Here is a 16,978-nt window from a genome sequence, read left to right on the forward strand (position 1 = left end):
CCTCCTGTGAGCCAGAAAAAATATGGATTTCATTGAAAGTAAATAGCTAAGACACAAAAGTTTGGATAAACTGCAACCAAAAATATTATTATGACTTTCATGTGAAACAAACTCCAGAAAATATTGTCTGTTAATTGTAATTATTGTGGATTTTTCACATCATATTCCGTCTTTGTAATCTCAGCCGAGCAGCAGCTGGATCCATCCCTTTTTTTAAACCCCAAAACGAGTAAAGAGGGACGTCTTCTCATAAATTCACAGATTATGTTTAATTAAAAGTGTAATGAGAGGAATAAATAAACAAGAGCGAAACATTTCTCCAACAACAATCCAGTCAAATGTCTGTACAGCGAAAAAACATGGACGATCAAAGCTCAAAACTTCAAGGCACATTTATCAAATTTTCTGCCAAAACATGAGCGTTGCTGAATAAAAGAGTTGAACAAACAGCACATGTGCTTCTACGCCCTCGGCTGGAGGAACGTCAGGACCTCCAGGAAGCTCGGCGGCCACTTCCTGCCTGTCTGTATGAGTGACAGAGAGAAATAGGTTTGCATATGCTCTGTCCTCTCTGGAGGAACCTGATGATCAGGCTTCTGAACAAAACTCTGCCCTCTAGTGGAGACGGTTGGTACAGTTCCTATCATCCATAGTGTCTGATGTTTGACTGAATTGTGACAGAAATAATCAAAACATTTGGTGCTTTTTAGTGATTTCTGTCTTTTTTTTCTCTCTTAACTGATGGGGTTAAAAGCAAAACACTAACTGGGGACATATTTACTGCAATAGAATCAATGGAAAGAATTATAATCGGCACATTTGTTGCGTCAGTGACAACCTTAACTTTACAAATTGATGATGACTAACTCTGTCTTTAATAAGAACTTTTATAACCCTTTTACAGTGATGCCACAACAGCTTTCACATTGTTGTAGTTAATGTAAACTGTCCTAACTTGTAGTTTTTCATAAGATTTATAATAAATTCTTAATCCCGTCACAACTTAACTGCATCAATAGGTTATAAAGCGACTACATTTACATGCTCACTATATTCAGAGTAAAGAACATTTTTTTGGGATAATATTTGGAGTAACATTTTTGGGTGTTTTTGTGCCAAACCTGAACGAAACCTTTATTTTATACTGTTTTCTGTGTTCCTTTGTTTTATCACATTTTACCTTTTTTGGTGCAATTTTCTCTATTAAATAATCAAAGAAAACTGTGATCTGATTGGTTTTAGAGCTTGTCAATCAATCTCCTCTATTTATTGTCTTCTGAACAGAATGCGTTCAACTCGTCAAATCTACATATGATCAAATCTTTCCTTTTATTCTATAATTTTGGATTTATTTTTCTATGAAATTAGAGAGTTTAACAAATAGAGAAAAGTGTAAAAATGTTCATTTCTGTTGGAGAAAAGAATATATATTGTGCAGTGAGAGGTTTTCCTGCCTTAAAGTAATGTTAAGTCATTAAGGTTTTTGGCTGACAGTTCTCATTCAGATGTGTCAAAGTTTAGACTGTTTTTAGCTAAATTTCTGTTAGCTTATAGTCCAAAAACTGTCATAAAATAAATTAACCTCTTCTGAAGATAATTACCGTATTTTTTAGAATATAAGTCATGCTGTTTTGTATAGTTTGGCATTGGTTCTGACTTACATGTGTGTTTTTTTTTTTTAATAGGTGGCAACAACCGCTAGAGGGCGCTGTAGGCGTGTATCAGTATTTGCTACTGACAGCAACACAGATAAAGAAGAAGAAGAAGAAGCGCTGCTTAGTTTTACGCCGGGCTCAGCGAAGTTGTATTAAAATAACACGGAGGACGAAGAATTTAACAGAATTGGTGATTTAAACTGATATACAGTGATCCCACGCTTATTCGCAGTTTCACGTATTCAAAGTTTTTTTTTTTTTTTCCAGTCATGCAACTCCTCCGGTGTGTCACAAAAACTCAGACAACTCAAGATGGAGGTGCTGCGCTGCTGGGGTGTATCTCTGGCAGCAGAGCATAGCGGAGCTGTGGTCTCCGCGAGAGGAGCGCATGGAGAAATGGCATCAGCTGACTCGGAAGCGACCGAAAAAAATCCTGATATGCTGAAGAGGATAATTGCGGAGGATAATTCTCATCCTCATTTGATTTAAAGGCACAGAGTCATAAAATACACTGTTGCTGTGGTACAGTCTTTTGTTCTGAATAAAAAACAAAAGAACTCTTTATGCTGAGCAATACTCCAATATTGTTTAATTCACAAAGTATGATCAGAATTGTTTTTGATGAGTATGGATCAGTAACAGACATCTTTTGGGGGTGGGGCGTTCTCCGTATTCACAGATTGCATATATTCGCAGATGTCTAACCTTCGCGAAAAAGGAGTTATTATTGTAAAGAGTTTAATTGTCTTGTTGGTTTTCTGAATAAATGTTCCTGTGCTAATATATTAGATTCCTCCATTTTCTTTAAGCTAAACCCGGTTACGGTTCGTCACGCGTGCATGTATTCAGTCTGCTATTGTTAATTATCGCATTAATGTTATTTTCTTTTCAAGATGAATTGTCTGTTGTTGTATTTTTTATGTGTGTGTTTCCCAAAAGTTTAAATTGATTATTTTTTCTTTATTATGTATTTTTTGGCTCCTGCGACTGACGCCTGGTTCACACCGGACGGCGAAGTCCTGCGAAACATTGAGCAGGCGGAGAGCGCGCGGTATCCACTAACCTCTAGTTTAGACGAGTTATTTTCCGCGGCGCTCGACAACACCTGTGTGTGTGTCTGTTTGTTTTTTGTGTGTTTATTTTCAGCTCCAGTCTGTTTAGAAACAAAAATATGATTGCATTTGTCAATTGCGATATTTTATTGTGAAAAATCGGCTACATTTTGATAATTGACTGGATTTTCTCGTGTGTCTTGACGTTACTTCCTGCCAGAATTGACGCTGATCACTCGCCACACGGCGCACGTCGGACGCGGAGGATCGCGGTACTTCGCGTCTGGTGTGATCAACAGGTTAACAAGGGCAAATGGGAGCTGCCTTCGTTCCGCCACGCAACCGCAGTGCTTCTGCGTCTGGTGTGAACCAGGCGTTATACCCCAAAACTACTTAAAATATAAAAAATATAATTCTAATTGGTTAGGGTTTAAGTTCATTTGGGGTCAGAATATCAGTGTGCATGTAATTGTAGTCGCTGTAACTGTAGAGGCAAAGCAGAAGAAAAAACTAAAAATGTAGATTCACGAAAAAAAATACAAAATCCAGTCCCCATTTGACAGATGTAAGCAATATAATAAAATAAAAGACATCCTTGTCTACCCGCCATGTTTAAAGTCCAAACAGACACAGTCCAGCGCATCACCAGCGTCAGATGTACGATGGATCAGCTGAGTGACAGCTGTGCTGTTTGTCCTTTTCTGTTACAAGACCGTTCAAATGTGAAAAGAAAAACCTTTTGTATCCTTCAATAACAAAATCCTTTACATCGTTTAGGAATGTTACCGTGGCAACGTAATGCACCATCTTCACCATCTTTACCATGAGAATTGAAAACATTTTTTACACACTCGCAGCACTGAAGATGTCAGGAAAGATGCCCTGCAGGGTGTACTGGACTGGAGGGTTTTTGTCATAGTGTCACCATGGCAACTGTGAAAAGCAATTAGGTCAATTGAAGTTTGTGTTTTTAAACAATGATTTTTTTTTTTTTTTTATTTAATTACCTTTTTTGTAGTATTTTCATTAGGATTAAAGTATCTCCATGGTAACGCTGGGATGTCACCCCAATGAGTTTTTATCTGCCCTACAAAGGCTCCAAGGTGTCTTTAGAGTAAAACCATGAAACCTGATTCAAATCTGACCCCAATAATGAAAGAACAGTTAAAGCCACATCATGACTTTTGGGAAACATCAGGACCACATCACACCAGTCAGTGAGAGCCAAAAGCGGCTCGGATTAAGCCAAACACGTCTGCCATCTGGGGTTTGTCCTCCAGCTCCAGATCATATTCTGATTACGCCGTCCCACTGCAAAAATCCTTCACTGGAACAACAAAACAATGACATGAAGCTGTTTGTGTGTGTACAAAACTGAAACGGCATAGATCCTTTTTTATCTCCCACGTTCTAGAAAAGTCCAGGCGGTTGTATAAATTTCACTTCTTGAACTGGATTAACGCTGTACACAGTCGGTAAAAACGCTCCGTAACCGTCATGAATGACAGAAGTCTGCATCCTGAACGTTGTTCTTGCAGTAAACTGTGCTGTTGTTCCCTGGGGGGCAGTCTCTGAAGGCCGTGCCCCCGTTCGGGGTGTAAATAGGCTGAATGCGGAAGTCTGCCTTGAGGAGCTGCTCGTTGTTGAGCGAGACGATCTGGAAGCCGGTTTCCGTCATTTCCAGCAGGGAGTTATCCTTCTTGGTGCCTGCCTCGCAGTAGTCGTCTTTTCTTCGGCCGCGGTTGTATTTCCACTCAGATTTAGAGCGGCTCTTTCTGTGCAGGTGCCAGCAGAAGATTCCCAGCAGGAAGACCAGGACCAGGACCACAGCCGCCCCGATCAGCCCGGCCAGCAGGAAGGGCGAGCCGGGCTCGGGCTGCGTGGCCTGCTCGGGCCGGGAGCGCCTCCTGGTGTTGCTGTCGTTGTCCTCGGGGTTGAAAAACGCCCCTGTGGTCAAAACCTCGGTGCACACGGTGTCATCCTTGGGCCGGTAGTTGTTAAACTCATCCAGGGGGATGACACAGATGCGGTAGGTGGATTTAGGCTGCAGATTAGCCAGTCTGATACCCCGGTGATCCCCGCCCACTATCCTCTCCCTGACCGTGTCCCCCGTCAGACTGGGGTCCATCCTCGCCCAGGTCACCTTGTAGGCAGTGACCGGAAACGCCGCCGCCCATCTCACGTGGATTTCTGACCCATTTAGAGAGGTGAAAGTGACCTGCAGGGGCTTCTTAGTCCTCATTCCCTCCTCCCTGGTGGTGTAGATGGGGTAGAGAGTTGGGAGGGTGACGGCGGGTCTCCTGGAGACACGAGGGACCACCGATGGAGCTGTGGGAGGAGAGAGACCTGGTCTGGAGTCAGATGATGGCGTCGACGGCGAGCACTGAAGGTCAATGCTCAGCTCTCGGATCACCATCCCCCGAAACTTCTCAGGTTTGTGACACATGAAACCGCGCACGTTTAAGGAGGCGGGCAGAGACTTCAGCCAGGACACCACCCACTTCATGTCGCAGTCACACAGCCAGGGGTTGTTTCTCACCGTGAGCTGCCTGAGGCTGAAGAGGCCGTCGAAGACGCCCGGCGCCAAAGACTGCAGCTGGTTGTTGGAGACGTCCAGCTTCTCCAGCTTGTGGAGGCCTGCAAACGCTCTCACCGGGATGTGGGTTATCAAGTTTTCCTGGAAGCTTAACTTGACCAGGACCTCCCCGGGAAGGAGCGAGGGGGGGTATGTCAGCGAGTTGCGGGCCAAGGAGAGCTCCCGCAGAGTGACCAGGCCCTGGAAGGTCCCTGGAGTGATCCCGTCGTCCGTCAGCAGGTTACCGTCCAGCAGGAGGCGCTCCAGACGCGTGACGTTCTCAAACGCCTCCTCCGCGATGACCGCGATCCGGTTCTCGTCCAGCCGGAGCTCCTTCAGGACGTCCGGCAGTCCGATAGGCACGCTGCTCAGGTGGTTCTTGGTGAGGAACAGCATCTTCAGGCTCACGGCTTCCTGAAACGCCCCCTCCTCCACCCCCACCGTGGAGATGGAGTTGTCGTCCAAGTGCAGCTCCTCCAGCCAGAGGAGCTGCGCCAGAGCCGCTCTGGAGATGGTCTGGATGTTGTTCTCCTGCAGGTGGAGAACCCGCACGTTTTTGGGCAGGTTGAAGGGGAACTCGTCCAGCTGGTTCCCATACAGATACACCGTTTCCACGGAGGCCACGTGGTGGAGCTCCAGCGGAAAGCCAGCATTGTTGATCTGATTGTTGTGGAGGTAGAGGGTCTTGTAGCCCTCGCCGATTCCCAGAGGCACTGAGGTCAGGCTGCGCTCGTTGCAGTAAACAAAGGAGCGCTCGCAGCGGCACTCCTCGGGGCAGCTGGAGGCCCACGAGAGCTGGAGGTGGAGGCCCAGCAGCACAGGAATCCACGGCCTCAGGAAAGAGACACAGCCCTTACTCCATGAACGCCACTGGATCTCCATTTCAAAACGATTTACAGGACAAAGATCAATCCGTCAATTGTCCTTAAACTCCCATCATCGGAGATGATCTTCTTCATAGTATTCCTTCACGATCCATCGCGGAGGTCCGTCTGTCTCCCAACGAAGCCATGATGACAGACGTCAAACCTGCAGTAAGGCAAAAAATCCACGGTTATGAACCCTTTATGCAAATAGGAAAAGGAATCAGCGATTTTTGCTGCAAAAGTTCAGAGAAAAACAACAAAAGGGTGATTCTTGTGAGGGTCACACGTTCCTCGTGATTCATTAAAGTTTGCTGAGCTAAAGAAGAGGAGCTCAGCAGGGAGGTGATGGATGCCGCCTGTCCCCCAGATAAGATGAGACAAATTCCTCACATGGGGACAAAACTGAGATCGATGCTCGGCCTCTCGCGCTGCTGCGCCTGCAAGGTCACTGCATTTAAATAAAGCCCACTTCCTTCATCACTGCATCATGCAGAAGGACCAGGAGGAAGTCTGCAGGCGCAGAGGTTCCGAGCAGCCTGTTGACAGACAGCAGGAGTTCTGCTGAAGGTTCTGTCAGGATGAATCTCTAAAATGAACTTCTTCACCAAACATTTCAAGTATTTTTTTTAAAGACTTTGTAGAAGTCTCACCTGCAGAGGCTGAAAAGTGTCGCCTCCTGACGCGCGCTCAGAGGGCGCGCCGACTCCGCATCCCGCGGCCGCGCCGTGCGTGCATGCTCCTGATCCGGCCGGAGCTCAGGTCAGCCGGCGGTCCGCCCCGCATCCTCCTCCCGCCCTGTGTGACGCCGCGGCCGGCCGAAGCCGCCGCCGAACTTGGGCCGGTGCCGTCAGGGGGGGAGCGGGACTCACGCGCGCGGGGCGGTGGAGGCGCAGTCCGGTCCCGCCGCCGCTCCGCCGGCAGCTGCGCTGCGTGTCCGCTCCATGTTCCGGTGAAACTGTTCCAAACCCCTCCACCCCCCGAGTCTGTGCGCGCGCTCACTCTGCCCCTCTCTCTCCTTCTCTCTCTCACTGCCCTCCTCTTCCTCACCGCGCGTGCTCACTTAACATTTCAGCATCACTTTAGATTTAGAAACATTGAGACAATACAGAAAAATAAATATTTTTGATCCTCATTCATATAGAAAATGGTCTCCTGTTTATGGAAGACAAATAATAAAGTTTCTATAAAACAAATAAATATTATCAGTGAAACAAAAAGTGTTTCTGTTAAATAAGTGGGCGGGGCATGTCTGAAGGTGCTATGATTGTCAACAAAGTAAGTCTTCTTTTTAATGTCACAGCGTGTGTAATAAAATCCTAATATACTTATTTAAATGTAAGTTTATTGAAAATGTGGGGATAGGGGATTTTTTCTGTGAGACTCAGTCTTTCAGAATCACTGTGATTGGGGGAGATTGTTAATTATTGTCAGATCTTTATCTGGTTTGCTTTCACTCATGGTAAAACTCAATCACACAAGGGGCCAAAACAAACCTTAGGTCAGAGGCCGAACAGGATAATTATTTGTTGAACCCTAAAACTACATTTTTAAACTTTTTAACATAATTATGAACTAGACATATAGAATTACCTGTGATAATGCTAATGTGAATGCTGTAAGCTGAATTTGGGCTCTGAAAATGCTGAAATTGATAGCTAAAAATGCTTAAGCTGATAGTATGCTAAATGGGTTAGGGTATGAGTTATACACTCAAATATTAATATGTCTTGTTAAAAGCTTTTTTTTTTAAATAACATGAGATACATGGTAGTGAAGTGGTTAGGGCTCTCACCTCATAGTGAAATGGTCCTGAATCCCAGCTGGGACTTTTCTGGTTGTGTGTTCTTCTCGTACATGCATGGTTTTCTCTAGGTACTTCATCTTATCTCACAGTCCGCAATCATGCTTCAGAGTCTCTAAAATGTCATCAACCTGGTGCCTATGGGCACCGGGGTGACCCCAACGACCCCACAAGGTGCCCGCAGGTCTCTTCTGAAAATATCAAAACTCTCTTGTGATTTGCGTCTAAAATTAAATTTTATTCTGTTGCTATTTTTTTGTTAATTACACTTGCATTTACATAGATTTAAAAATGAAAACATCTTTAAAATATGTTCTTGATACATAAACTTTAGACAAGTTTAGGTGACCTCTGACCTACTCCAGTTCAAAGATCATTAATTTTGCTAAATATGCTGCAGATTTGGTCATTGGGCAAGGCAGGGGATCAATTCAAAATGTGACAAGATTTGTTTAAAAAAGTGTAAGTTGATTTTTCCTTAACATTACATAACTGATAAATATGGTACAACATAGTGAAAATGGGACATTTTTCCTTGAAATGTAAGTGATCATCTGAAAATGTAATAATTAATGAGATTAATAAAGTGCTGAATATTGATATTTGTTTCCTAGCTTGTTGTCATTGTTAATAATTATGTTGAGAAATCAGTGTCTTCACATAGAGGAGTATCATTATTCATTATTAATTACGTAGAACTAAAGGCAAACTGTTATTTTAAAATAGTAGCCCTTCGTACCCATGAAGTAGCTCTCACTTTCAAAAAGGTTGGTGACCCCTGCTCTAGAGCCTATTTCCATAATATGTCCAGTAAGGACTAGTACAGTACGGTCCAGTTAATTCTGGTTAGTGTTTCCACTCAGTTAAGTTTGTTTTAATTGGTCCATTTTACAATGGAAACGCTCAAAATACCGGACCGGACCGCTCAGTGGAAACAAGGCTTGTGTATGCATGGTTTTCTCCAGATATTTCAGCTTCTCCCACAGTCCAAAAACATCCTTCGTTGGTTCATTAGTGTCTCTAAATGGCTTCTAGGTGTCTATGGTGACTGTGTTGTTGTGTGGCCGTGCGTCAGACTTGCAAACCATCCCGGTTTTGCCCAGCGGTACCTTGGCACTAGAGATGCATGGATGAATGGAGTTTCCACAGATAAAGACTCACCTTGGAGCCATGGCACCTGGACTTAACTGTATTCTTCAATTCAATTCAATTTTGAGTTTACATATTTATACACATTTGTTTAGAAATAAATGAATAATCTACTATATGATTTGAATATATGTATATTAATCTGATACAGTTCACATACTGTAAAATGTATCAGTGAAATAATCCGATTGTTAATATCATACAGAGTTACATGGATTCTCAAAAGGAGAAGTTCTAACAAAAATGTTCAGATCACTAACATTGTAAATATTGTTCTGCTTCTTTTGAAGGATGTTTTAGTTCGGCCACTAGGTGGTGATCTCACTATAGCAGCGCACATTTTTCAAGAAGAAGAAGACAGTATGAGGAAAAAAACAATGTTTTAGACACAAATGGTTACTTTAAATAATATTTCCTTAAAAGAGTTTGGAAAATTTATATCAGTGAGTTTATAAAGATGTTCATTTAGTCAGTAATGTATGTTTAGGTCGAGTGTTAGCATTAGCCATCCTATGGGAAACTCCATTAAACGTTAGCATAAGGCTAGCAGACTTTAGCTTTATGTGCTAAATTGATTTATATTTTCCATTATTGATCTGTTAAGCCTAAATCAATTCAAATCAATGAATCGATTTTATTAACTCCGCCCTAATTAAAATCTTCTTTCTTGAAGCGTTTCACATCTCATCCGTCATTGGATGAAGTCGTGAGAATCAGTGTAACTACATTTACGGAAGAACTTGGAGTCTAAAACTTCAAATGTTGAATTCTTACTTTTTATTTCTTTCTGCACAAGAACAGTAAACCTACACAGACAAATATTGACACATTTTTTGTACATCCTGACAAATTCTCAACAATAGTAGAAATATGAACAAATTCAGCTTCCAGTGGTATTTTTTTATAGATATTTTGGCTGTATGGTCGAGTCAGATCATTTTCTTTCATCTGAAAACCTGGTGAACTATTGATTGAGGGTGCTGGGAACGATTACGTGAAGGTCTGGACCCTTAGAAGATTGGAAAGCACAGAACCGTTAAAAAATGCTTAACGGTAACGCCAACTTCAAAGTTCTTGTCACATTTTGTTGAATCTGGGTTTTATTAGAACATTTCTTTAATCCCCCCAAAAATCAATGTCCTAAATGTTTTAGTGATACGATCTATTGTAAATCCAGGTTTGACTCTGATCAGAGCCTGGAAAACTTAGAAGAATGATGGTGAAAAGTCTGAGGGGAGAGGATGAGGAGTCAGAACTAGGGCTGGATATCGGTTATAATATACAGAAACGATTCTGATTTTTTTCAGATTCTTTCAATTCTTCAATTCAATTCAGATTTAGGTTTACAAATTTATACACATTTGCTTAGAAATACATAAAAAATCTACTATTTAATTTGAATATACTCATATTAATCTGATACAGTTCACATAAAATATATTAGTAAAATAATGAGATTGTTAATATCATCCAGTGTTACATGGATTCTCTAAAGGAGAAGTTCTAACAAAAATGTTCAGATCTTTAACATTGTAAATATTGTTCTGCTTCTCATGGAGGACGTTTCAGTTTGGCCACTAGATGGCGATCGAGCTATGGAAGTACAATTTATTCAAGAAGAAGACAACAGTATAAGGAAAAAAAACGAAGTTTTAGACCACAAATAGTTACTTTAAAAATTATTTCCTTAAAAGAGTGTGGAAAATTAATGCCTGTAAGTAAATAAAGATGTTAATTTAGTCAGCAAATTAATTTTTTGGTCAACCTAACGTTAGCATTAGCCATCCTATGGGAAATTCTATTAAATGTTAGCATTAAGCTAGCGGACTTTAGCTTTATGTGCGAAATCGATTTATATCTTTTCAGACTTACATTTTTGTTCATTTTCTTCCACACACATCAAAAAGAGCTTAATTAAAATGCAGAAAAACAAACAACAAAATCAATTTCCAAGGAAGACCAAACAGTTACAAATAAAAACACAACAACACAGGAACAAAAACGCTGTTTTAACCCTGAAAATTTCAGCTATGGATGTGTTATTGTCTGATCTTTACATTGTTGTCATCTCACATTGAGACTCTTCCAGAGCTGGAGTTGCAGGAGCGTGCGCTGCAGGAGCTCGTGCACACTCCCGTGCGTGCTCATGCACAGCCTGTGGTGGATTCCGATCATCTGTTCACGGCTCTGCAGGTTCCTCTCTCTGCCAAATGTGGCATCTGCTCCATCTGAGCGCTGCGCTCCATGAAATTAAAATTAGGACTAACTCTGCCTGCAGCTTGTCAGCGCTGGTTCAGGTTACAGCGACATATTTGTGCCGTGTCACTGTAATCTGAGTGCTTGTGTGCGTGCACGTGTGCCTGCAGACCTCCGTGAATCAGATTACCAATTGCAGAAGTTTGGGATTAATGGATTACCTGGCTTTGAGAGAGATTACAGTTTAGAAGGGAGCAAAGTGCTCGTTATCTCTACGGATCTACCAGGGATTAATCTGGATCGATCAGGCTATAACCAAACTTTGAAAAAGAACTTGTAATTTATGGAAAATCTCATAAATATATAGAATGTAATTGGTTTAAGACTTAATTATTGGTGGATTTGCAGCGAGAACATGAAAATAATAGGTCAATTACTGCCTTCGCTTTGGTTTTGGATGCTTGTGTTTTTGATTATTTCATGCATGGAAAAAGAAATCAGAAAAAGAACCATCAGAACCTCTGTTCAGGTCCAGAAAGACCGTATGTTTTACATAGGAGCCAAACCTATGACCAGATTTATCGTCTTTAAACAAATCTGCAGACTTTTTTGGTTTGAAGTACCAGGAGAAGTAGTTTGGGATCCATGGCAGGCTGGTCTGGACCCGTTTCAAGTTCATAGACTAAACATTTTTCATCAAAACTATGACTTCAGTTATGGTAAAGGCACAGATTTAGGCAAAGAGGAAACCCAGAAGTGAGTCATTGGCCACACTTCCCTTGTCCGTGTCTAATATTTTGCCCCTCGACTTTCGTTCGTTGATGTCATCAATAATCACCGGTCCGCTAGCATTAGCGTGGAACTTCTAGCGCTTGAATATACATAACATCAGCAGTTTTATAACTTTAAAAAGTAATGCTACAACAAATAAGTCATTACATTTAAATGTAAACGTCTGTGGTTCAATTCAATTCAATTCAATTTTATTTATATAGCCCAATATCACAAATTCAATTTGCCTCATTGGGCTTCATGCCTGTAGTTTTAACAGATGCACAGATGGAGTCATAAAATATGCACAATAGGTAAAAACTAAACAGACTATAAAGAACGGTCATCCCTGTCCTTAGACCCTCCCTCGCGGTAAGGAAAAACTCCTAAAAAAAACCTGAGTCAGGAAAAAAAGAAGAAACCTTAGGGATTCCCACATGAGGGAGAGATCCCATCCCAGGACGGACAGGCGATACCAGAACGGTTAAAGAAAAGTTAGCTGCTAAAACTGCATATATGAGTAGAGTTCATTCATATAGAGCTGAGGGACGAGTGATGATTAAGTCCATAGTCCAGATGAAGCAGAACTGCAGTCCACGACCAGGAGCAGGAGGACAGACGACCCACCAGGAATCACTCCCACTCAGAGATGCAGGATGGTGTCGGGGCTTCATCCAGATGGGCGGGGCTTCGTCAGGATCACCAGCAAGTCTCCCGGAAACTGCAATCTCTCCCGGTCTCCCACAGGGGAGTCGGAGAGAAGGAAAAACATGTGAATTATACTGCACCACCAACAAAGGCATACAATTAGAAGTAGATAAAAAAGTAGAGGAGAGGAGAAGTAGATGGAAAAGAGGACAGAGCCCCAGTGCACCATACTTTCCCCAGCTTCTAACTTCTAGCAGCCTTCTATGTTATTATGTAGAGAATATACATATTTCATAATTTATATTTCAAGCATATATTGGAGAAGTATGTGATTATAATAATTATTTCCCCAAACTTCAGAACAGTATGGGAGCATTATGTTAATTATTCTATGATTACTGGCTAGTCTGGCAGAACGCCTGTCCAAATAGGAATGTTTTAAGGCTAGTTTTGAAGGTAGAAACTGTACCTGCCTCTCTGACATGAGCTGGGAGCTTATTCCATAGAACAGGAGCTTGAGAGCGCACTTGTCTCAGCGCGATGTGTGTTACTCTCACGATGGTGGGCTTTGGATCCCTCCGTTTGGAGGATGAAATTTAAAAACTAATAATTCGGACACGACTTCGACTTCAACAGCCACTTCAACTCAAGGGAAAGGGAAGAATTTGGATTGGGCTTTTGTCTGGGGAAAGGCTGACGGACATCAGCTAGTCTAGACCGCATGTGTCAAAGTAATTCTATCCGGCCCTCCAGATCATTTTATTTTATTGTTATTGGTACGTCCTGCTCCTGCTGCCTGGCCTCCTTTTCATCCAGTTCCCTTTGGCTCACCTGGCAGGTGTGGCCAATGTGCCTTGATGAGCACCTGGTGTCTATTTAAGACAGAGCAGGCCACACTGGTCCCGGGCAGGGAGCAGAGCAGCAGGTTGGTCTTGGTCTTGGTCTTGGTCTTGGTCTTGGTCTTGGTCTTGGTCTTGGTCTTGGTCTTGGTCTTGGTCTTGGTCTTGGTCTTGGTCTTCGTGTCCTCTGCAATCTCAGATTGCTGGGTTTTGTTGTATTAGTTTGGGGTTGGACCTTGGTAGTCTTGATTTGTATATTAAAAAGTTACAGTTTTAAAAATTGGCATTAAAAAATCTAGCAGAACTATTTTGGTATTTACTAGATTTTTTTTTTTAGGCCATTTTGGAGTTTAGCTAATATTTCAGCTACATAAAAGCTGTTTTGGCTAATTTAGGCTTTTTAAAAGTTCTTTTTGGTTAATTTGGAGTTTAGCTAATATTTACATGCTAGCTGTTTTGAGTAATTAAGACTTTTTCAGTTTTTTTTTAGGCTATTTTGGAGTTTGGCTAATATTTTTAGCTAATTTTTGCTTGTTTGTTTTGTTGTTTAAGGCTAAGGTGTGTTTTGGATTTTGGCCCCTTGAGTGATTGAGTTTGACAGCTCTGCTCTATTGGGTTCCAGTTAGTGAAAGTTTGTCAAACAGGAAGCAAGGACACCTTTTTTTTTTTTTTTTTTTTTCAAAGGAATACATATGCCAAAAAAAGCTGTGGTACAACAAGACACCGATTTTGACCTTGCAGATGAATTCAACGTTACATTTGCATTCATTCTTTAGATGCGGCGTTTACTGCGTTTAATTAAAGTTGTGCATTTGCTGCCTGACCTGGACTCCTTAAGATTTTCATGAGATGCTGTTGCATGTTGGTATTTAACACAGAAAATTAAACAGTTCAAAGGCAGAGATTTCCATGGAAGATCCAAGGACTCTTGGAAGAGCTCCAAAAAGGCTGGAAGGCAGAACCTTATTAGAAGAAAACATCTTTTTTAGTGAAAAACAGCAGCATTAAGCTTGTTTACGGCAGCACATTTGCAGCACTCTGAGAATTCACACACACACAAAAAAAACAGCTTTCGCTGTCCAGGAGAAATCCAGATGAAGCTACAAAGTTAAAAAAATAAATCTGATCTAAAATGTTCCCTGTGATGGTTAGAGTTGTACACTTCCAGGCATTAATTAATGCTTTTGTTAAATAAGTTCTTTGTACTGTAAAAATACATTTAAATCACATTCAACTCAAAAGTAATTATTGTAATGAGCTCCAAAAGTTACAACTGTGAGGTTAGTTGATGCAAGTTGTATTCAGTGATGTGGAGACGAAAGAGATTTGCCTTTAGGAGGTAAAAAATAAACGAGTTTTTGTCTGTTTTTATATTCTAAACATAAAAACTGTAAAGAAAAGATGTGTGGTGCATATATTGCAGAATATTCATACTGAGGATGTAAAAGTGTAAACAGAAGGGGGCATGACATTGATCCCTGTTGTACCCCATGAGGAGATTATTCGCAATCATTAAAAAAAAAGAAGATTTTTCTTGAAATGAATACTTTTTTTTATAGAAGTATGAGTTCTGATTTTAAATAATTTTCTTCTGTTTCAGCTGAATGCATATTTGAATCACTTGGATTTGTTTGTTTTGGTCCCTTGTTTAAACCTTTTTTTTTTTTTTTGCTTAGTTCAAACCTTAGTTATAAAATGACACCTGTAGAATCCACACAAACTTATTTTATTTAAGGATCCCCCTCAGTCTTAACCAAAGGTACTCTCCCTGGGGTCTGCATATGCACTCATTCAAACTCTGAAAGGTTTAAGCAAAGGCAGAAATTCACTAAATTTTATTTAATCAATCAAAAAGTGGATTATAAGTGATTCAAACTTCACATAAAGAATGGAGCTAGACCGAAGAACAAAAGAGTAAAAGTATCTGTCTGAAGGTCATTCTCAATCGGGACTCCCATCAACCTCCCTATTTTCTTGATTTTTTTTTTTTTTTTAATAAAAACAGCTCTTGATCTTTGCACAGCCTTCATCTCCAGTCTGCTGTTGTGCAGGTGGATCTTCACACAGCGACCTTGGATTTCTGCCTTTTTTGGCACAACAGGAAACATTAACACAAGTGTCAAAAGATGTGAGGCAAACTCTGGAGAATTTTAAAGCTGCAGACTTTTACTTTGTCTTGACTTAAAGTTTTCAAACAGTTTTCTAGTTTGAACAAAAACCGCATGAATATTTTGAGTCAGAAATTCCATTAAAAGTATGAAAGAGTTTCCCTTTATTTTAGTTTCCTACAAAACTGTTCAAATCTTGAGCATCGTTGGTCTCCAGTTGGAGTTTATTTGCACTTTCGGATGTTTTTAGCATAAACAATTGATATGAAAGGTTTTCAGACGCCACCTAGTGGTCTGTAGGTCTGCACAAAACTTCAAGATAAACTCAGGTTTTATAACCATGAGGGCTAAACGGAATTTCAAAGCTTATTTAACCTCATCATCAGTTTTGAAGCTTTCTTTCCCTCCGGCTCCAAAAGCTCAGTTCCTTATAGGTTTTCCAACAAAGCTAACACAAGGTGTATTGGCGGACCTTTTTCTGCTCTAATTATTCAGTAGTGGGCCAGACTGGATGAGATACGTCTTCATCAGATGGCTCTAGGCCCAAAGTGGAAATTAATGACGCTCCTTTTCCTCAGATGAGTCACATATGGTTTTCATCAGCGTTTTCTTCAGGGACAGACAGAGCTGGGCTGGAAGGGAAGCGTTACAGCAACTCTTTCCTGCCATCGCTGCTCTGTCTGTCTCCATCAGTTCATGGAGAAATCCGTTCATTCAAACTCTGGATTATGAGTCTTGAGAAGCTTGGTTTGGAAAGGAAAATTGTGTTGTGTGTTGTGTTTGCCAGCCGGATACTTGACCCAATTGCAGGAAGAGGGGTCACATCATCCTCCAGGAGTTCGTGGTCAGCGTGACTGCAGGGTCTCTAGGTCCTGTTGCAAAAAAATGTTTAAAAAAAATAGCCCACATAATCATTCTGCCACCACCGTGCTTGATACTTAGATCTGTGCATGACGATCCGTTATCTTGACTTTGTTTCCTTGTATTCTTCTGTTCTTGACTCTTCCTTACACAAGATGTTTCTTTAGTTTTCCAACAGGTATACCGACATGGACTCTAACTTTTATCACTTTAACTGAGGCCTGTCAAATCTGACGTGTAGCTTTTAGATTCCTTTGGAGTTTCTCTGAGCTTTTGATGCTTTGAGATCGTTTTAAATCTACGGTTTGTGACCTTGTGGAGCAGAGAAATAGTGTCATGATCTGAAAACCAAAGGGGACGTTGTTCAGATAGAATGCTCCTCCATGTGAACGGCTTAAGAGCAATAACAATGATTAACAGAACAACCATGAAAGTGTCATGCATTTCTGAATTCTGT

At 41.3% G+C, this 16,978-nt stretch overlaps 1 protein-coding gene across 1 annotated transcript; it reads right to left on the reverse strand.

The window, feature by feature from the left end:
• Window positions 1–250: 250 nt before the first annotated feature.
• On the reverse strand, window positions 251–7,174 carry si:dkey-87k14.1 (leucine-rich repeat transmembrane protein FLRT2). Its single transcript, XM_024276764.2, has 2 exons — window positions 6,799–7,174; window positions 251–6,311 (listed from the first exon to the last, which is right to left on the reverse strand). The coding sequence occupies exon 2, from the start codon at window positions 6,162–6,164 to the stop codon at window positions 4,203–4,205; it is 1,962 nt and encodes a 653-aa protein (XP_024132532.1). The 5' UTR covers window positions 6,165–6,311; window positions 6,799–7,174; the 3' UTR covers window positions 251–4,202.
• Between the last annotated feature and the right edge of the window lie 9,804 nt (window positions 7,175–16,978).

Source organism: Oryzias melastigma, linkage group LG22, assembly GCF_002922805.2.
Source record: "Oryzias melastigma strain HK-1 linkage group LG22, ASM292280v2, whole genome shotgun sequence".
NCBI classification, from domain to species: Eukaryota; Metazoa; Chordata; class Actinopteri; order Beloniformes; family Adrianichthyidae; genus Oryzias; species Oryzias melastigma.

Bases quoted from the DNA above. Each gene is read 5' to 3' on its own strand.
- si:dkey-87k14.1 (XM_024276764.2), bottom strand. From the start codon at position 6,164: ATGGAGATCCAGTGGCGTTCATGGAGTAAGGGCTGTGTCTCTTTCCTG.